Genomic DNA, 18,408 nt, shown 5'->3' on the forward strand with positions numbered 1-18,408 from the left:
GAGTAACATCAGCCACATGGGAGTAGATTCCGACAACTTTTATTGCAGCAGTACTGTGAACAGGAAGAACAGTAGGTTTTCGTGGCAAATTTCAACAGCTGCTCCCTCTAGTGTTTAAAAGTGAAAAAACGCAAACCTTTAAATTGTTTTCATATTTTATACCATTAAAAAACTTTTTTCTTTTTTAAATAAAATTACTAATACTTTACGTTTTCTACTGTTAAAGGAAATGTTTCATCAACATTTGTTATCAAGCTCCTGTGCACAGAATAGGCTTTTTGTTGTATTTTCCATTTGGTGCTTTATGAAAATGCTGAGTGTTTTGAATCAAATTGTTTCCCATCTGTCCAAAGCATCAAGTGGCTGGGCGAGTCTAGGTTCTAGATGACATTTCATGCGATGCTTTTCTTTATGATTTGACCCTAAGGCCGGGGTCACATGAGCGACTCTTCTCTCATGCGAGAGAATCGGATTGATTATGCTAATGTCATTTGGATAAAATTCTATCAGCGTTTGATTCAAGTGTCATATTAGTGTGATCACAATCTCTCGCATGAAAAAATCGTATCACAAGTGAGGAGAAGAACTTAATCTCTCCATAGAGTCCGAGGATGTCGGGCTGTGCACGGATGACATCCAAGTGCAGCCCGATGTTTTACCAGCACTCATAGACTAATATGGGTGTGCATGATCCAAATTCCGAAGCCACTCATAGCATTCTGCAATTTTTTTCCACATACTGTTCGTTTTGGTCTGTAGATAAGATCGAGGATCTGCACTGCCCACAGTATAACATTGGTCCGAGTGCTATCCGATGAATCACGCACGAACAGGCAGAAATCATGGGGGCTTATCAATGCAAAAATAAGAAGTTTTTAAGATTAATGCCTTATGTAAATTCTTGATGTGGTTTCTGTCCTTTTTACAGAAAAAATATGTATAGCAGACTGCAGTGTGCTAAAAAGAAAAGGGTGAATGCAGCTTAAAAGTGTACCAGGAATGAATGCTAAACCATGGATAAGTTAAATAATACAATTTTATGATACAATCATAGTTTAACAATGCTCTATGCACTAATATACTAACAAGCTACTATGTTAGTTTATGAGCAACACAAAACCCCAAAACAAAGATATTTTAGAAATAGTAAAATCAGTCAAAACATAGCACTGTGTGAACAGAAACTACACCAACAGAATACTGCACATGAAATGTTCACAGTAAAGGGGGCCTTACTAATGAAAAATACTGAAAAGAATGTCTTTCCGATAGTAAAGTGATGCTTGCACATTATCATAGTTGTAGAAAACTTATTCCGCCAGATTTAGCTTTTATAAATAAGGCCCATTAAGGGTTTGGAAGGATCAAGAGTGAATAAAACAATTTAACTACTAGAGAAAATAATTTCTTTCCAACGACATTAAGCTAGGAAGCGACACACATCTTCAATATGCTACATGCCTATTTATAGAGGAGGTAGCCAATACGACAGCAGTAACACCGTTCTATAGTTAATCATTCTGCTTCATCAAGGTGTAGGTGGCTTCAATGCTCATAAATGTTATGATCTGCTTGAAGGATGTAAAGACTTTTAGGAATATTTTAACATATATTAACTTGTACCATATGTGCCACCTAAAAGTCTTGTTGTCTAAGCCAAGAGATGAAGAAACAAATGATCAAAAGTTAGGGCACCTACATTTACTAGTGCACAATGAAACGTTACGAGTCCACAAGCTCAAGTTCTACAAAGTCAGTCAGTGCTCCTCATGTTCTCCTTCTGGCAAATCCACAACAGGCTTATTTCCATTACCCTTGCGGTTGTGGCGGAGCCTTTCACAATGTGTCAGGTGTTTCTTGAAACCCCTTGGATAATCGGTTTGAAAATTACATTTTTGACATTTATACAAACCTTTTGTGTGGGCAGATGAATGGTTTTTCAGCTGGGTCTCCACTGGAAATGTCTCACCACATAATTTACATATAAAAGGACTAGGCATGTTATGTTTGGTGATCAAATGATTTAAAATAGGCCCCCTATTTAATGGTCTATAATCACACAGCATGCATTGAAATTTTCCATTAATACGTGTAACGTGTTTTAATATTTCCTCTTCTTTCAGAAAACTATCTTTATCATCTGATGCATCATAAGTGTCTGGAGCACTGAGAGACATGTCGCCAGAGTCTGAAGTGTCAAGTCCATCTTTGGACCATGATGGAGTACCTGAATAGTCTGATAAATTTGCAGTTCCAGACAGGCGTGCTGTATCAGCGAGACTCTTAGATTTATTTGCCAATTCCTTTGGCAGTATAGGTGTAAATTCATCTGGTGCTCCATCTTCAGAAAATGGTGATGAACCCTTTAATATAGACATATCAGCATCTTCAACGTAATCAAAGTCTTTTGACTGAGTGGGCGTTGAATTACCCTCTAGATATTTGGGCATATCTTTTGATTGGGGAGAAATGTCTTCTTCTTCTGAAAACTCCATGATACTCTTTGGCACTGTTGGAGCTGCATCATCATCATCATCATCATCTTCTGAAAAGTCCATAATTTCCTTGGATAAACCTGGGGCTTCTTCCTCTTCCGAAAACTCCATTACATTTCTTGATGCATTTGTGGTTTCCTCCTCTTCAGAAAAGTCCATGACATTTTTACAGGCATTTGTTTCCACATTTTTAGGTTTATCATTTGCCTCCTCATCCTCTTCTGAAAACTCCATATCTTCCTTTGACAATGCTAAATTGTCTTCCTTGTCATCATCAGAAAACTCCATCATTTCTTTAGCTGGGGCCACCATGTCCTCTTCCTCAGATGAATCTTCCTGCTTTGACTGAGCTGGAGCACTTTCATCTTCAGATATATTTTCTATAAGTTTTTCTTCTAGTGGCATCTCATCTTCAGAAATATCCTCAATTCCTCTAGATTGGTCATGTAACACATCATCTTCTGAAGACTCTTGAGCATCTTTTGACTGAATTACAGTTTCATCATCAGAAAACTGTGGGATACCACCAGGCAGGGCGGGTTCGTCATCTTCATCTGAGAACTCCGGTATATCTTTAGAAGGGGAAGAAACAATATCATTATCAGAAAACTCAACCACAGCATTTGGCTGTGCAGATTTCTCTGTGCTTATGTTATCGCTACTGCTGCTGGATTCAGGATCACAGCTGGAGTCTTTTGCTTCTTGAAAGATGGTCCTCGCCTTCTCGATGCTGCTGCTGCTGCTACTGCCGCTTTTAAATTCAATGTCAGAATTATCTTGTGTAACCTGGCAAGATACATTTTCTTGCCATGAAGTAAGTGTGTCATTTTCTTCAGATTTTACTTCTTTCAACTTGATCTTTTCGTCTACAGATTTTTTATCTTCACTGGCCATACGTTCGGAATCATTTTTCTCTGTGCACCGAAGCAAACCTTGCTCTGATTTAGGCTCTTTGATTGGTTTTGATTTATTGAGCAGCTTGTCAGGTTCGGCGTGCTGGCCCAAGATATGATAATATACACTGGAAAACATTTTGCTTGTGAAAAAACATCTGTGACAGTGGAACAATCTTGCACTTTTCTGGTAAAACACCAGTTTTCCCAAACCGCCAGTATCAATGTCTTCACAAAATTCAGGATGTATAGTTCCCATGTGGATCTGTACACTTTTATAGTCTGTTCCATGAAAGCTGCACCGGTTGCAGTCCAGCTCATTGTGCTTTTGCAGGACTTCCATTGTTCAGTTGTCACCACCAATGTATGATCCACAAGTGATGAATGAACAATCTAAAGACAGAAAAAATGATCAGTGAAAAAAAACAATCTAAAAAAAAAAAATGTAAAATATGAAAATTGACTAAACTTATTTTTCAATACTGCATATATATTTTCAATTAAAGCACAATTTAAAAGGGTGTTCACATCCTAAGAAGTGATGGCATATCACTAGGTGGTAGGGGTCCTAGAGGGTTGATACTTGGAATGAAATGATGGATAGCATCATGTCACATTTTAGCACACAGCAACACTCCTGGGAGTGCAGAAGACCCATTTCACTTGAACAGAGGCATGCTGCAGTTCCCCTGCACAAAGCTTGGCCAGGCCATCAAAGCAGGTTAAAAGAGCGATGGAAATCCACAGCTGAACCAGAGCTGTGCTTCTGTCATTCACAGGATCAGTAGATATCCTAATGTCAAATTCCCACTAGTCCTATCCTAGTCATATATTCATGTAAATGTGACACAGACATCATGTTAATATAGCGCTACCATCACGTTGGCATCAGTATCCACGTAGATTTCGCATATACTGGTGCCAGCACGATGGTAGCGCTATATTGACATGAAGTCTTACTAAATGTCCTCTGTCACATTTACGTTAATAAAGATTGCTTGTTCGTCAGAACCGGATTCTCTTTTCTATTGTTTATGCTCACGTGCCATGGCAGAACCATTATCAGAGCACCAAACAGCAAGGAAATTATTCACAATGAGTTGGAATACATCTCCAATCTTTTTTTGAAATACCATATACTCACCTGCCAGACCAACACCAGTACAGTGATGTCAGCAATGTGTCTCCTGGTATTTTTGCATGATATTGCTATGTCACATAAGTGTTGTAGTCCATCAGCAGCAGCCATTGGGCTGTTGAAGGGGTTTCAAGTTACTGACTGCAAAGTTTTATATAACTGTGAGGAAATTAACTTTTTTCTTTCTGACAGCATTGGGGTTTCAGTCATAGGGGTGGGTCGGCGTGGCTTTAGTCACCGCTCAGAGCATAGTGAGTGGCGCTGTAAGAACGCCCTGGTACTGGCAACCAGCTAAGCATTAAAGCAAGCTGTCAGTTACGGCCGGCGCTCAGTATGCACTGAGCGGTCACTGAAGCCACGCCCACCCACCCCTATGACTGAAAGCCCGAGGCTTCCAAGAGGAAAAGGTAAAAGGACTGTCAGCACAGAATGACTGTACCAACCAAGAATGGGAACTCGGTGCTTAACACCTGCTTGGCTTCTATATATCTCCACCCTTCTCTGGCCCTATGAAGCCAAAGCTGTCCATCAAACAGGTTGGTGGAGATAAAGGGACAACAGGCAGGTGAGAAGGTGTATTTAAATGATTGGCCCCGCCGTGAAGAATCAAGCAGCAGGACTTCATTTGAACAGTCATTCTGTGCTGACAAAGTCCCTTTAATTTGCTTCAGCAGCAAGGCTCTCTGTTATGATTTTCCCAATGGCAGGGAAATCAAAATAACAACGGACTAGCTCTCGGGTGATGGGAACTAAAGTGACCGTGACCTGAACCTGACACGACACTGGAAGTAGCCGGGGAGTGTTTCCTACGATGCCCTAGACACCACGCGCCAGCCGGAGATCTAACTACCCCTATCAGAGGAATATACAGGCCTGCCTTACCTCCAGAGATGACCCCCAAAAGGAGATAGCAGCCCCCCACAGATATTGACGGTGAGTCAAGAGGAAAAGACATACGTAGGATGAACAGCAGATTTAGCACAGTGAGGTCCGCTTTCTAGATAGCAGAAGTACAGGAAAGAGTCACTTCACGGTCAACTTCAAAACACTACTCAAAAACACCATCCTGAAATTACTTTAAAACTCCAGTGACAACTCATGCCACTGGAGTGGCAATTCCAGTCCACGAGAGCTTCCAGCTACAGAGAGTCACATTGCAAATAGCTGGACAAAAATAGCATAAACTAGAAACAAAATTCAACTTAGCTGAACAGGATCTTGAGGCAGGAGAATGCAACAGAATGCTACTGATACATTGTTGGCCGGCATCAGACCAGCAGCCAAGCAGCCTTAAATAGGAAACTCCCCTAATGGGTGTTAACAGGTGATCAAGGATAGAAGAAGGCAAATAAGTGGCACTACCATAAAACACCACCGGGGGAGCCCACAAACAGAATTCACAACAGTACCCCCCCCTTAAGGAGGGGGCACCGAACCCTCACCAGAACCACCAGGGCGATCTGGATGAGCACTATGAAATGCACGAACCAAATCAGGAGCATGAACATCAGATGCTGTCACCCAAGAATTATCCTCCTGACCATAGCCTTTCCACTTAACCAGATACTGAAGTTTCCGTCTGGAAACACGGGAGTCCAAGATCTTTTCCACCACATACTCCAACTCACCCTCAACCAGCACAGGAGCAGGAGGATCAGCAGACGGAACAACCGGCACCTCATACCTCCGCAACAATGACCGATGAAAAACATTATGAATAGTAAAAGATGCTGGGAGGTCCAAACGAAAGGACACAGGATTGAGAACCTCCAGAATCCTATAAGGGCCGATAAACCGAGGCTTAAACTTAGGAGACGAGACCTTCATAGGAACAAATCGAGAAGACAACCAAACCAGGTCCCCAACACAAAGACGAGGACCGACACGCCGATGACGATTAGTGAACTGTTGAGTCTTCTCCTGGGACAACTTCAGATTGTCCACAACCTGTCCCCAAATCTGATGCATTCTATCAACCACAGCATCTACTCCAGGACAATCCGAAGACTCCAATTGACCGGACGAAAAGCGAGGGTGAAACCCTGAATTACAAAAAAATGGAGAAACCAAAGTGGCAGAACTGGCCCGATTGTTAAGGGCAAACTCTGACAATGGCAAAAAATCAAGCCAATCGTCCTGATCAGCGAACACAAAACACCTCAAGTAAGTCTCCAAGGTCTGATTAGTACGCTCAGTCTGGCCATTAGTCTGAGGATGGAATGCAGACGAAAAAGACAAGTCGATGCCCATCCTGGCACAGAACGCCCGCCAAAATCTAGACACAAACTGAGTACCCCTGTCAGACACTATATTCTCAGGAATACCATGCAAACGCACAACATTCTGAAAAAATAGAGGGACCAGCTCAGAGGAGGAGGGCAATTTGGGCAAAGGTACCAAGTGAACCATCTTGGAAAAACGGTCACACACCACCCAGATGACGGACATCCTACGAGAAACAGGAAGGTCAGAAATAAAGTCCATAGAGATGTGCGTCCAAGGCCTCTTAGGAATAGGCAAGGGCAACAACAACCCGCTGGCCCGGGAACAGCAGGGCTTAGCCCGAGCACAAACATCACAAGACTGCACAAAAATACGTACATCTCGAGACAAGGAAGGCCACCAGAAGGACCTAGACACCAGATCCCTGGTGCCAAAAATTCCAGGATGACCTGCCAACGCGGAAGAGTGAACCTCCGAAATAACTCTACTGGTCCAGTCATCAGGGACAAACAGTCTACCAGGCGGACAGCGATCAGGCCTATCCACCTGAAACTCCTGCAAAGAGCGCCGCAGGTCTGGGGAGACAGCTGACAATATCACCCCATCCTTCAGGATGCCAGTAGGTTCGGAATCACCAGGCGAGTCAGGCTCAAAACTCCTAGAGAGGGCATCCGCCCTCACATTCTTAGACCCAGGCAGATATGAAACCACAAAGTTAAATCGAGAGAAAAACAACGACCAGCGCGCCTGTCTAGGATTCAGACGCCTGGCTGACTCAAGATAAATTAGATTTTTGTGGTCAGTCAAGACCACCACCTGGTGTCTAGCACCCTCAAGCCAATGACGCCACTCCTCAAATGCCCACTTCATGGCCAAGAGCTCCCGATTTCCAACATCATAATTTCGCTCAGCGGGCGAAAACTTTCGAGAGAAAAACGCACATGGTCTCATTACTGAGCAGTCAGGACCTTTCTGCGACAAAACTGCACCTGCTCCGATCTCGGAAGCATCTACTTCAACCTGGAACGGGAGCGAAACATCAGGCTGGCGCAACACAGGAGCAGAAGAAAAGCGGCGCTTAAGCTCCCGAAAGGCCTCCACAGCCGCAGAGGACCAATTAGCAACATCAGCACCCTTCTTGGTCAAATCAGTCAAAGGTTTAGCAATGGCAGAAAAACCCGCTATGAATCGGCGATAGAAATTAGCAAATCCCAAGAATTTCTGAAGACTCTTTAGAGAAGTAGGTTGTATCCAATCACAAATAGCCTGAACCTTAACAGGGTCCATCTCCATAGATGAAGGGGAAAAAATATATCCCAAAAAGGAAATTCTCTGAACCCCAAAAATACACTTTGAGCCCTTCACAAATAGAGAATTAGCTCGTAAAACCTGAAAAACTCTCCTGACCTGTTGAACATGAGATTCCCAGTCCTCCGAAAAAATCAAAATATCATCCAAATACACAATCATAAATTTATCCAGATATTCACGGAAAATATCGTGCATAAAGGACTGAAAAACGGAAGGGGCATTCGCGAGACCGAAAGGCATTACCAAATACTCAAAATGGCCTTCAGGCGTATTAAATGCGGTCTTCCACTCATCCCCCTGCTTAATCCGCACCAAATTATACGCACCACGTAGATCGATCTTAGTGAACCACTTCGCCCCCTTTATGCGAGCAAAAAGATCAGTCAGTAAAGGTAACGGGTACTGGTATTTAACTGTAATCTTATTCAGAAGTCGATAGTCGATACAAGGTCTCAATGAACCATCCTTTTTACCCACAAAGAAAAACCCTGCCCCCAGTGGAGACAAAGAGGGGCGAATATGACCCTTTTCCAAAGATTCTCTGATATACTCCCGCATAGCAGTATGTTCAGGTACAGACAAATTAAACAAGCGACCCTTAGGAAATTTACTACCGGGAATCAACTCAATAGCGCAGTCACACTCTCTGTGAGGGGGGAGAGAATCAGTTTTAGGCTCCTGAAAGACATCATAAAAATCTGACAGAAATGCTGGGATCTCAGAGGGAGTAGATGAAGAAATGGGAACCAAAGGTGCATCCCCATGAATCCCCTGACATCCCCAGCTCAGCACAGACATTGATCTCCAGTCCAAGACTGGATTATGAATTTGTAACCATGGTAATCCAAGTACTAATACGTCATGTAGATTATATAACACAAGGAAACGAATAATCTCCTGATGGTCTGGGGAAAGATGCATAGTCACTTGTGTCCAATATTGTGGTTTATTGCTAGCCAAAGGTGTAGAATCAATACCCTTTAAGGGAATAGAAACCTCCAGAGGCTCTAAATCAAACCCACAACGCTTGGCAAAGGACCAATCCATGAGACTCAGAGCGGCGCCAGAATCCACATAAGCATCCACAGTAACAGATGATAAAGTACAAATCAATGTCACGGACAAAAGAAATTTAGACTGCACGGTACCCATAGAAAAAGATTTATCAACCTTTTTATCAACCTTCTTTATGCGTTTAGAGCATGCTGATATAACATGAGCTGGATCTCCACAATAGAAGCACAACCCATTTTTGCGCCTGTAATTCTGTCGTTCGCCTCTAGACAATACACTATCGCATTGCATATGCTCTGGTGCCTTTTCAGAGGTCACCGCCAAATGATGCACAGGTTTTTGCTCAGAAGATACCGCCATATGGTGCACAGGTTTTTGCTCAGAAGATACCGCCATATGGTGCACAGGTTTTTGCTCAAAAGATACCGCCATATGGTGCACAGATTTTTGCTCAGAAGATACCGCCATATGGTGCACAGATTTGCGCTCCCGTAAACGCCGATCAATCTGGATAGCCAATTTCATGGCATCATTCAGACCTGTAGGCACAGGGAACCCCACCATGACATCCTTCACGGCATCAGAGAGACCTTCTCTGAAATTAGCTGCTAGAGCGCACTCATTCCATTTAGTAAGCACCGACCATTTACGAAATTTTTGGCAGTATATCTCAGCTTCATCTTGCCCTTGGGAAAGAGCTATCAAGGCTTTCTCAGCCAAAATCTCTAAATTAGGTTCTTCATAAAGCAACCCCAAAGCCAGAAAAAACGCATCTACATTTAATAACGCAGGATCCCCTGGCGACAATGCAAATGCCCAACTTTGTGGGTCACCCCGCAATAGAGAAATAACAATTTTAACCTGTTGCGTAGGATCACCAGCAGAGTGAGATTTCAAAGACAAAAACAATTTACAATTCTCTCTGAAATTCAAAAAACGGGATCTGTCTCCGGTAAAAAATTCAGGCATAGGGATCTTAGGTTCAGACATTGGAGCACGTATAACAAAATCTTGTAAGTTCTGGACCTTTGTAGCCAGGTTATTCAGACCTGCAACCAAACTCTGTGGATCCATGATTCAAACAGGTGTAACCAAAGCCATTCAGAGATTAAGAGGAGAGGAGGAAAAAAAAAAAAGGCTGAAGACTGCAGTTTAAGCAAGGAGTACAAATAATCACCAAGGTGCACTTTCCAAACACAGAAGGAAAAAAAAACCTTTTCATATCCTTTCCTGCTTTAGTGCATAATTTTAACACATGTCGGCCGGCCAAACTGTTATGATTTTCCCAATGGCAGGGAAATCAAAATAACAACGGACTAGCTCTCGGGTGATGGGAACTAAAGTGACCGTGACCTGAACCTGACACGACACTGGAAGTAGCCGGGGAGTGTTTCCTACGATGCCCTAGACACCACGCGCCAGCCGGAGATCTAACTACCCCTATCAGAGGAATATACAGGCCTGCCTTACCTCCAGAGATGACCCCCAAAAGGAGATAGCAGCCCCCCACAGATATTGACGGTGAGTCAAGAGGAAAAGACATACGTAGGATGAACAGCAGATTTAGCACAGTGAGGTCCGCTTTCTAGATAGCAGAAGTACAGGAAAGAGTCACTTCACGGTCAACTTCAAAACACTACTCAAAAACACCATCCTGAAATTACTTTAAAACTCCAGTGACAACTCATGCCACTGGAGTGGCAATTCCAGTCCACGAGAGCTTCCAGCTACAGAGAGTCACATTGCAAATAGCTGGACAAAAATAGCATAAACTAGAAACAAAATTCAACTTAGCTGAACAGGATCTTGAGGCAGGAGAATGCAACAGAATGCTACTGATACATTGTTGGCCGGCATCGGACCAGCAGCCAAGCAGCCTTAAATAGGAAACTCCCCTAATGGGTGTTAACAGGTGATCAAGGATAGAAGAAGGCAAATAAGTGGCACTACCATAAAACACCACCGGGGGAGCCCACAAACAGAATTCACAACAGCTCTCAGTGCGGGTGCCGGGCAGCTTCAGAATGCTATTAACCTGCAGGTTAATAGTGTTTTGTATGTGACAGATTCCCTTTACCTTTGTTTAAAAAAATTGGTAACCATTTATCTAGCCAACATTTCTCTGCGGCTCCTTTCGGTTTGATAATGATTGAGTGATGTCACTAGCTCTTACCACCTGCTCCATTTACTTACATTGTGTGGGGAACTTTGTGGATGACTACTCCATATTACCAATGTAGAGAAGCGAAAAGCTACGTCATAACGTCATTAATCACCTGAAATTGTGATGGCTGCTGTATTAAAAAGGACTTGAAGAGTTGCTCTCAAAATAAATGGGTGATATTGGAAAGTGCTTAGAAAAATAAAACACTTTGCAATATATGTTTATTTACTGCTCAGTGTCTGGGTTATTGGCCACTGCTGCATTCTATCAGTGGTGGCCTGGCTCAAGGGAAGGAATGGAGTGCTTACAAGTAAGAGTGGAGCGAATTTCTTCGGGTCCCTGCTTATTCAGCAAGCTATAGTGCTGGGCTCTCCATGCATGTGTTGTGACTATGTCACAGCCACGACACATGCAGCTAATGCGCTGATCAGCCGCCCCACTCCATGTATCCGGGTTCCCTTTGCAGCTTATTCAATAAGCGCTATAGCTGGCCAGATAAGTGGGGACCATAATAAATTCGCTGAAATCTACTTACAAGATCATTTGTAATCATTGCTATGAAAATGGCAAGGTATGTTCAGTTTCAGGATCTGACTGGAAGCAAGCAGTTATAGGGAGCATAAAACTAAATTTTCTCCCGGTAACCACTGCTCCAGTTAGCTGGCTACATATCTTTAAACACTTGGCCTCAATGCATCAAGATCAGCAATTTTCTCTCTGGTCTTGATGAGGGGATGAGTTGGAATCAGACGTTCACGATTCATTAGGAGACCACGACTTTAAGTACAGCTTGATACACGTGACAATCTTCAGCTGCACAGTATTAGACCATACAGGGCAAATGAGTAAGCAGGTATGCCATGCAATTGTGTCTAGCAAGTTAATAGGTGACACTGCACGCTGCTGATGCTCATAGTGATTATAAGCCACGCTGCTGTTCATAGTGATTATAGGGCACGCTGCTGCTCATAGTGATTATAGGGCACAGAGCTGCTGCTCATAGTGATTATAAGGCACGCTGTTGCTCATAGTGATTATAGGGCACGGAGCTGCTGCTGCTAGTGATTATAGGGTACGCTGCTGCTGCTCATAGTGATTATAGGGCACGCTGCTGCTGCTCATAGTGATTATAAGGCATGTTGCTGCTGCTCATAGTGATTACAGGGCACGCTGCTGCTGCTCATAGTGATTATAAGGCACGCTGCTGCTGCTCATAGTGATTTGTTGTGAATTAGACTTTTTGGCTCCCTCTTGTGGTCACTAGTGATATGACACTTTGTTATTCCTTCCCTTGCTTGGCACCCACCTGGCCTCGTTAGTCCAGGGGTGTCGCTATTTGTACTTCCTGGATTTTCAGTCTGGTGCCTGGCATCTTTGTAATCAGATCCTTCTGTTTGCTCCTTCCTGCTGGTCCTGGTTCTTTGCAATATTAAGCTAAGTCCTGCTTTCTTGTTTTTGGTTATTTACTGTGCTCCTATTTTTGTCCAGCTTGTACTAAATGTGATTTCTGATACTGCTGGAAGCTCTAGGGGGCGGATGTTCTTCCCCCGTGCCGTTAGACGGTTCGGGGGTTCTTGAATATTCCGCGTGGAGTTTTTGAGAGGGTTTTTGCTGACCATATAAGCCATCTTCCTATATTCTGCTATTAGTTAGTGGGCCTCTCTTTGCTAAAACCTAGTTCATTTCTTGCGTTTGTCTTTTCTTCTTACCTCACCGTTATTATTTGTTGGGGGCTTGTATCCAACTTTTTGGGGTATTTCCTCTGGAGGCAAGAAAGGTCTTTCTTTTCCCTGCTAGGGTTAATTAGTTCTCCGGCTGGCGCGAGACGTCTAGAATCAACGTAGGTACGTTCCCCGGCTGCTGTTATTTGTGTGCTAGGTTCAGGTATATGGTCAGCCCAATTACCACTGCCCTATGAGCTGGGTTTTATGTTTGCAGACTTCGCTATTTGTCTTGAGACCCCCTGCCATTGGGGTCATAACAGTGATTATAGGGCACGCTGCTGCTCATAGTGATTATAGGGCACGCTGCTGCTGCTCATAGTGATTATAGGGCACGCTGCTGCTGCTCATAGTGATTATAGGACACGCAGCTGTTGCTCATAGTGATTATAGGGCACGCTGCTGCTGCTCATAGTGATTATAGGGCACGCTGCTGCTGCTCATAGTGATTATAAGGCATGTTGCTGCTACTCATAGTGATTATAGGGCACGCTGCTGCTGCTCATAGTGATTATAAGGCACGCTGCTGCTGCTCATAGTGATTATAGGGCACGCTGCTGCTGCTCATAGTGATTATAGGGCACGCTGCTGCTGCTCATAGTGATTATAGGGCACGCCGCTGTTGCTCATAGTGATTATAGGGCACGCTGCTGCTGCTCATAGTGATTATAAGGCATGTTGCTGCTACTCATAGTGATTATAGGGCACGCTGCTGCTGCTCATAGTGATTATAAGGCACGCTGCTGCTGCTGCTCATAGTGATTATAGGGCACGCTGCTGCTGCTCATAGTGATTATAGGGCACGCTGCTGCTCATAGTGATTATAGGGCACGCTGCTGCTGCTCATAGTGATTATAAGGCACGCTGCTGCTGCTCATAGTGATTATAGGGCACGCTGCTGCTCAGTGATTATAGGGCACGCTGCTGCTGCTCATAGTGATTATAGGGCACGCTGCTGCTGCTCATAGTGATTATAGGGCACGCCGCTGTTGCTCATAGTGATTATAGGGCACGCCGCTGTTGCTCATAGTGATTATAGGGCACGCTGCTGCTGCTCATAGTGATTATAGGGCAGGCTGCTGCTGCTTGTAGTGATTATAGGGCATGCTGCTGCTCGTAGTGATTATAGGGCACGCTGCTGCTTGTAGTGATTATAGGGCACGCTGCTGCTTGTAGTGATTATAGGGCACGCTGCTGCTCGTAGTGATTATAGGGCACGCTGCTGCTGCTCATAGTGATTATAGGGCACGCTGCTGCTCGTAGAGATTAAAGGGCACGCTGCTGCTTGTAGTGATTATAGGGCACGCTGCTGCTTGTAGTGATTATAGGGCACGCTGCTGCTTGTAGTGATTATAGGGCACGCTGCTGCTTGTAGTGATAATAAGGCACGCTGCTGCTGCTCATAGTGATTATAGGGCACGCTGCTGCTGCTCATAGTGATTATAGGGCACGCTGCTGATCAGTGATTATAGGGCACGCTGCTGGCGTATTGATTATAGGGCACGCTGCTGCTTGTAGTGATTATAGGGCATGCTGCTGCTGCTTGTATTGATTATAGGGCACGCTGCTGCTTGTAGTGATTCTAGGGCAAGCTGCTGCTTGTAGTGATTATAGGGCATGCTGCTGCTGCTGCTCATAGTGATTATAGGGCACGCTGCTGCTCAAAGTGATTATAGGGCACGCTGCTGCTGCTGCTCAGTGATTATAGGGCACGCTGCTGCTGCTCATAGTGATTATAGGGCACGCTGCTGCTGCTGCTCATAGTGATTATAGGGCACGCTGCTGCTGCTCATAGTGATTATAGGGCACGCTGCTGCTGCTGCTCATAGTGATTATAGGGCACGCTGCTGCTTGTAGTGATTATAAGGCACGCTGCTGCTCATAGTGATTATAGGGCACGCTGCTGCTGCTTGTAGTGATTATAGGGCACGCTGCTGCTGCTTGTAGTGATTATAGGGCACGCTGCTGCTCATAGTGATTATAGGGCACGCTGCTGCTGCTTGTAGTGATTATAGGGCACACTGCTGCTCATAGTGATTATAGGGCACGCTGCTGCTGCTCATAGTGATTATAGGGCACGCTGCTGCTCATAGTGATTATAGGGCACGCTGCTGCTTGTAGTGATTATAAGGCACGCTGCTGCTCATAGTGATTATAGGGCACGCTGCTGCTGCTTGTAGTGATTATAGGGCACGCTGCTGCTCATAGTGATTATAGGGCACGCTGCTGCTGCTTGTAGTGATTATAGGGCACACTGCTGCTCATAGTGATTATAGGGCACGCTGCTGCTGCTCATAGTGATTATAGGGCACGCTGCTGCTCATAGTGATTATAGGGCATGCTGCTGCTTGTAGTGATTATAAGGCACGCTGCTGCTCATAGTGATTATAGGGCACGCTGCTGCTGCTTGTAGTGATTATAGGGCACGCTGCTGCTGGTTGTATTGATTATAGGGCACGCTGCTGCTCATAGTGATTATAGGGCACGCTGCTGCTTGTAGTGATTATAGGGCATGCTGCTGCTGCTTGTAGTGATTATAGGGCACGCTGCTGCTTGTAGTGATTATAGGGCACGCTGCTGCTGCTTGTAGTGATTATAGGGCAGGCTGCTGCTCATAGTGATTATAGGGCACGCTGCTGCTTGTAGTGATTATAGGGCACGCTGCTGCTGCTCATAGTGATTATAGGGCACGCTGCTGCTCATAGTGATTATAGGGCACGCTGCTGCTTGTAGTGATTATAGGGCACGCTGCTGCTTGTAGTGATTATAGGGCACGCTGCTGCTCATAGTGATTATAGGGCACGCTGCTGCTCATAGTGATTATAGGGCACGCTGCTGCTTGTAGTGATTATAGGGCACGCTGCTGCTCATAGTGATTATAGGGCACGCTGCTGCTCATAGTGATTATAGGGCACGCTGCTGCTTGTAGTGATTATAGGGCACGCTGCTGCTCATAGTGATTATAGGGCACGCTGCTGCTGCTCGTAGTGATTATAGGGCACGCTGCTGCTCGTAGTGATTATAGGGCACGCTGCTGCTCGTAGTGATTATAGGGCACGCTGCTGCTTGTAGTGATTATAGGGCACGCTGCTGCTGCTTGTAGTGATTATAGGGCACGCTGCTGCTCATAGTGATTATAGGGCACGCTGCTGCTGCTTGTAGTGATTATAGGGCACGCTGCTGCTCATAGTGATTATAGGGCACGCTGCTGCTGCTTGTAGTGATTATAGGGCACGCTGCTGCTCATAGTGATTATAGGGCACGCTGCTGCTGCTCGTAGTGATTATAGGGCACGCTGCTGCTCATAGTGATTATAGGGCACGCTGCTGCTCATAGTGATTATAGGGCACGCTGCTGCTTGTAGTGATTATAGGGCACGCTGCTGCTCGTAGTGATTATAGGGCACGCTGCTGCTGCTTGTAGTGATTATAGGGCACGCTGCTGCTGCTCGTAGTGATTATAGGGCACGCTGCTGCTGCTCGTAGTGATTATAGGGCACGCTGCTGCTCATAGTGATTATAGGGCACGCTGCTGCTCGTAGTGATTATAGGGCACGCTGCTGCTGCTTGTAGTGATTATAGGGCATGCTGCTGCTCATAGTGATTATAGGGCACGCTGCTGCTGCTTGTAGTGATTATAGGGCACGTTGCTGCTCATAGTGATTATAGGGCACGCTGCTGCTTGTAGTGATTATAGGGCACGCTGCTGCTGCTTGTAGTGATTATAGGGCACGCTGCTGCTCATAGTGATTATAGGGCACGCTGCTGCTTGTAGTGATTAAGGGCACGCTGCTGCTTGTAGTGATTATAGGGCACGCTGCTGCTTGTAGTGATTATAGGGCACGCTGCTGCTTGTAGTGATTATAGGGCACGCTGCTGCTTGTAGTGATTATAGGGCACGCTGCTGCTGCTCATAGTGATTATAGGGCACGCTGCTGCTGCTTGTAGTGATTATAGGGCACGCTGCTGCTTGTAGTGATTATAGGGCACGCTGCTGCTTGTAGTGATTATAGGGCACGCTGCTGCTGCTTGTAGTGATTATAGGGCACGCTGCTGCTCATAGTGATTATAGGGCACGCTGCTGCGGCTTGTAGTGATTATAGGGCACGCTGCTGCTGCTTGTAGTGATTATAGGGCACGCTGCTGCTGCTTGTAGTGATTATAGGGCACGCTGCTGCTGCTCGTAGTGATTATAGGGCACGCTGCTGCTTGTAGTGATTATAGGGCACGCTGCTGCTTGTAGTGATTATAGGGCACGCTGCTGCTTGTAGTGATTATAGGGCACGCTGCTGCTGGTGTTGGGAGCAGCACCATCACTCGCCCACACCACAACCTATAGCACCACCCTATAGTGCTGCATTGCCCCTGTATGTGGCGTGGCCACTGGCCAACACCTGCTCCACTTCTCACTAACTGCGCAGCCCGCCATTCCTCAGTCAGCCCCCTCCCCCAGGCCGACACTGAATAAACACGGATCACATGTAGATGTAATGACGGCTTCCCCAGCACTCGCTGCGCAGACGGAGACTCCCATACTGAAGGTCAGAGCCCCGGCTGTAACGGAGCACGCCCGCCACACACTGCCGGTATAATCCCGCCGCCGTACACCTGCCCACATCTCACTACAAGCACCGCGCTCACCTGCACACGCCGCCGGCTGCCGCCCCTTTCTAGGTTACGTCATTCAATGGCGACGGAATACGGAGCCAATCAGAAGCAAGCAATTGACGTCATCACGCACGCTCCTAGGCGGTGGAAGGCTGTGAGTGAGATAAACAAGTCGTGCGTGGTGTGAGGAGTGCCCGCGGGCGGTGTATTGTGTGCAGGCCCGCCCTGTCAGAGGAGAGTGGCAGCCATGATATCTGTCAGGCTTCATGTCTATGGGGTAATTAATGCTGCACGTACAGAACTGACGGATTCGGGAACAAGAGATTTCCTCAGGAGGACGCAGCGCAGTGTTCTCACACAGTATACGGGTTTATTAATAGTGTTTAGAACTATATTGTTGGCAGTGGCGTAACTACAAAGTTATGGGCCCCGGTGCGAACTTCCAAATGGGCCCCCCCCCCACCTTCCCCTAGATACGCCTCGGACTGTTGCAGGAATCTCCTGCACTGCAACATGGTGTTGGGTGCCAGCACAGCCCGCACAGTGGTATATCCAGCACAGCCCGCACAGTGGTATATCCAGCACAGCCCGCACAGTGGTATATAGAGCACAGCCCGCACAGTGGTATATACAGCACAGCCCGCACAGGGGTATATAGAGCACAGCCCGCACAGGGGTATATCCAGCACAGCCCGCACAGTGGTATATCCAGCACAGCCCGCACAGTGGTATATCCAGCACAGCCCACACAGTGGTATATACAGCACAGCCCACACCGTGCTATATACAGCACAGCCCGCACAGTGGTATATCCAGCACAGCCCGCACAGTGGTATATCCAG

At 45.7% G+C, this 18,408-nt stretch overlaps 1 protein-coding gene across 1 annotated transcript; it reads right to left on the minus strand.

The window, feature by feature from the left end:
* Positions 1 to 1,018: 1,018 nt before the first annotated feature.
* On the minus strand, positions 1,019 to 17,742 carry CHAMP1 (chromosome alignment maintaining phosphoprotein 1). The gene is made up of 2 exons (XM_077296680.1): positions 17,600 to 17,742; positions 1,019 to 3,781 (listed from the first exon to the last, which is right to left on the minus strand). Exon 2 carries the CDS (start codon positions 3,729 to 3,731, stop codon positions 1,758 to 1,760), a length of 1,974 nt encoding a protein of 657 aa, XP_077152795.1. The 5' UTR covers positions 3,732 to 3,781; positions 17,600 to 17,742; the 3' UTR covers positions 1,019 to 1,757.
* Positions 17,743 to 18,408: the final 666 nt, after the last annotated feature.

The sequence above is a fragment of the Ranitomeya variabilis genome, chromosome 3, assembly GCF_051348905.1.
Source record: "Ranitomeya variabilis isolate aRanVar5 chromosome 3, aRanVar5.hap1, whole genome shotgun sequence".
NCBI lineage: Eukaryota > Metazoa > Chordata > Amphibia > Anura > Dendrobatidae > Ranitomeya > Ranitomeya variabilis.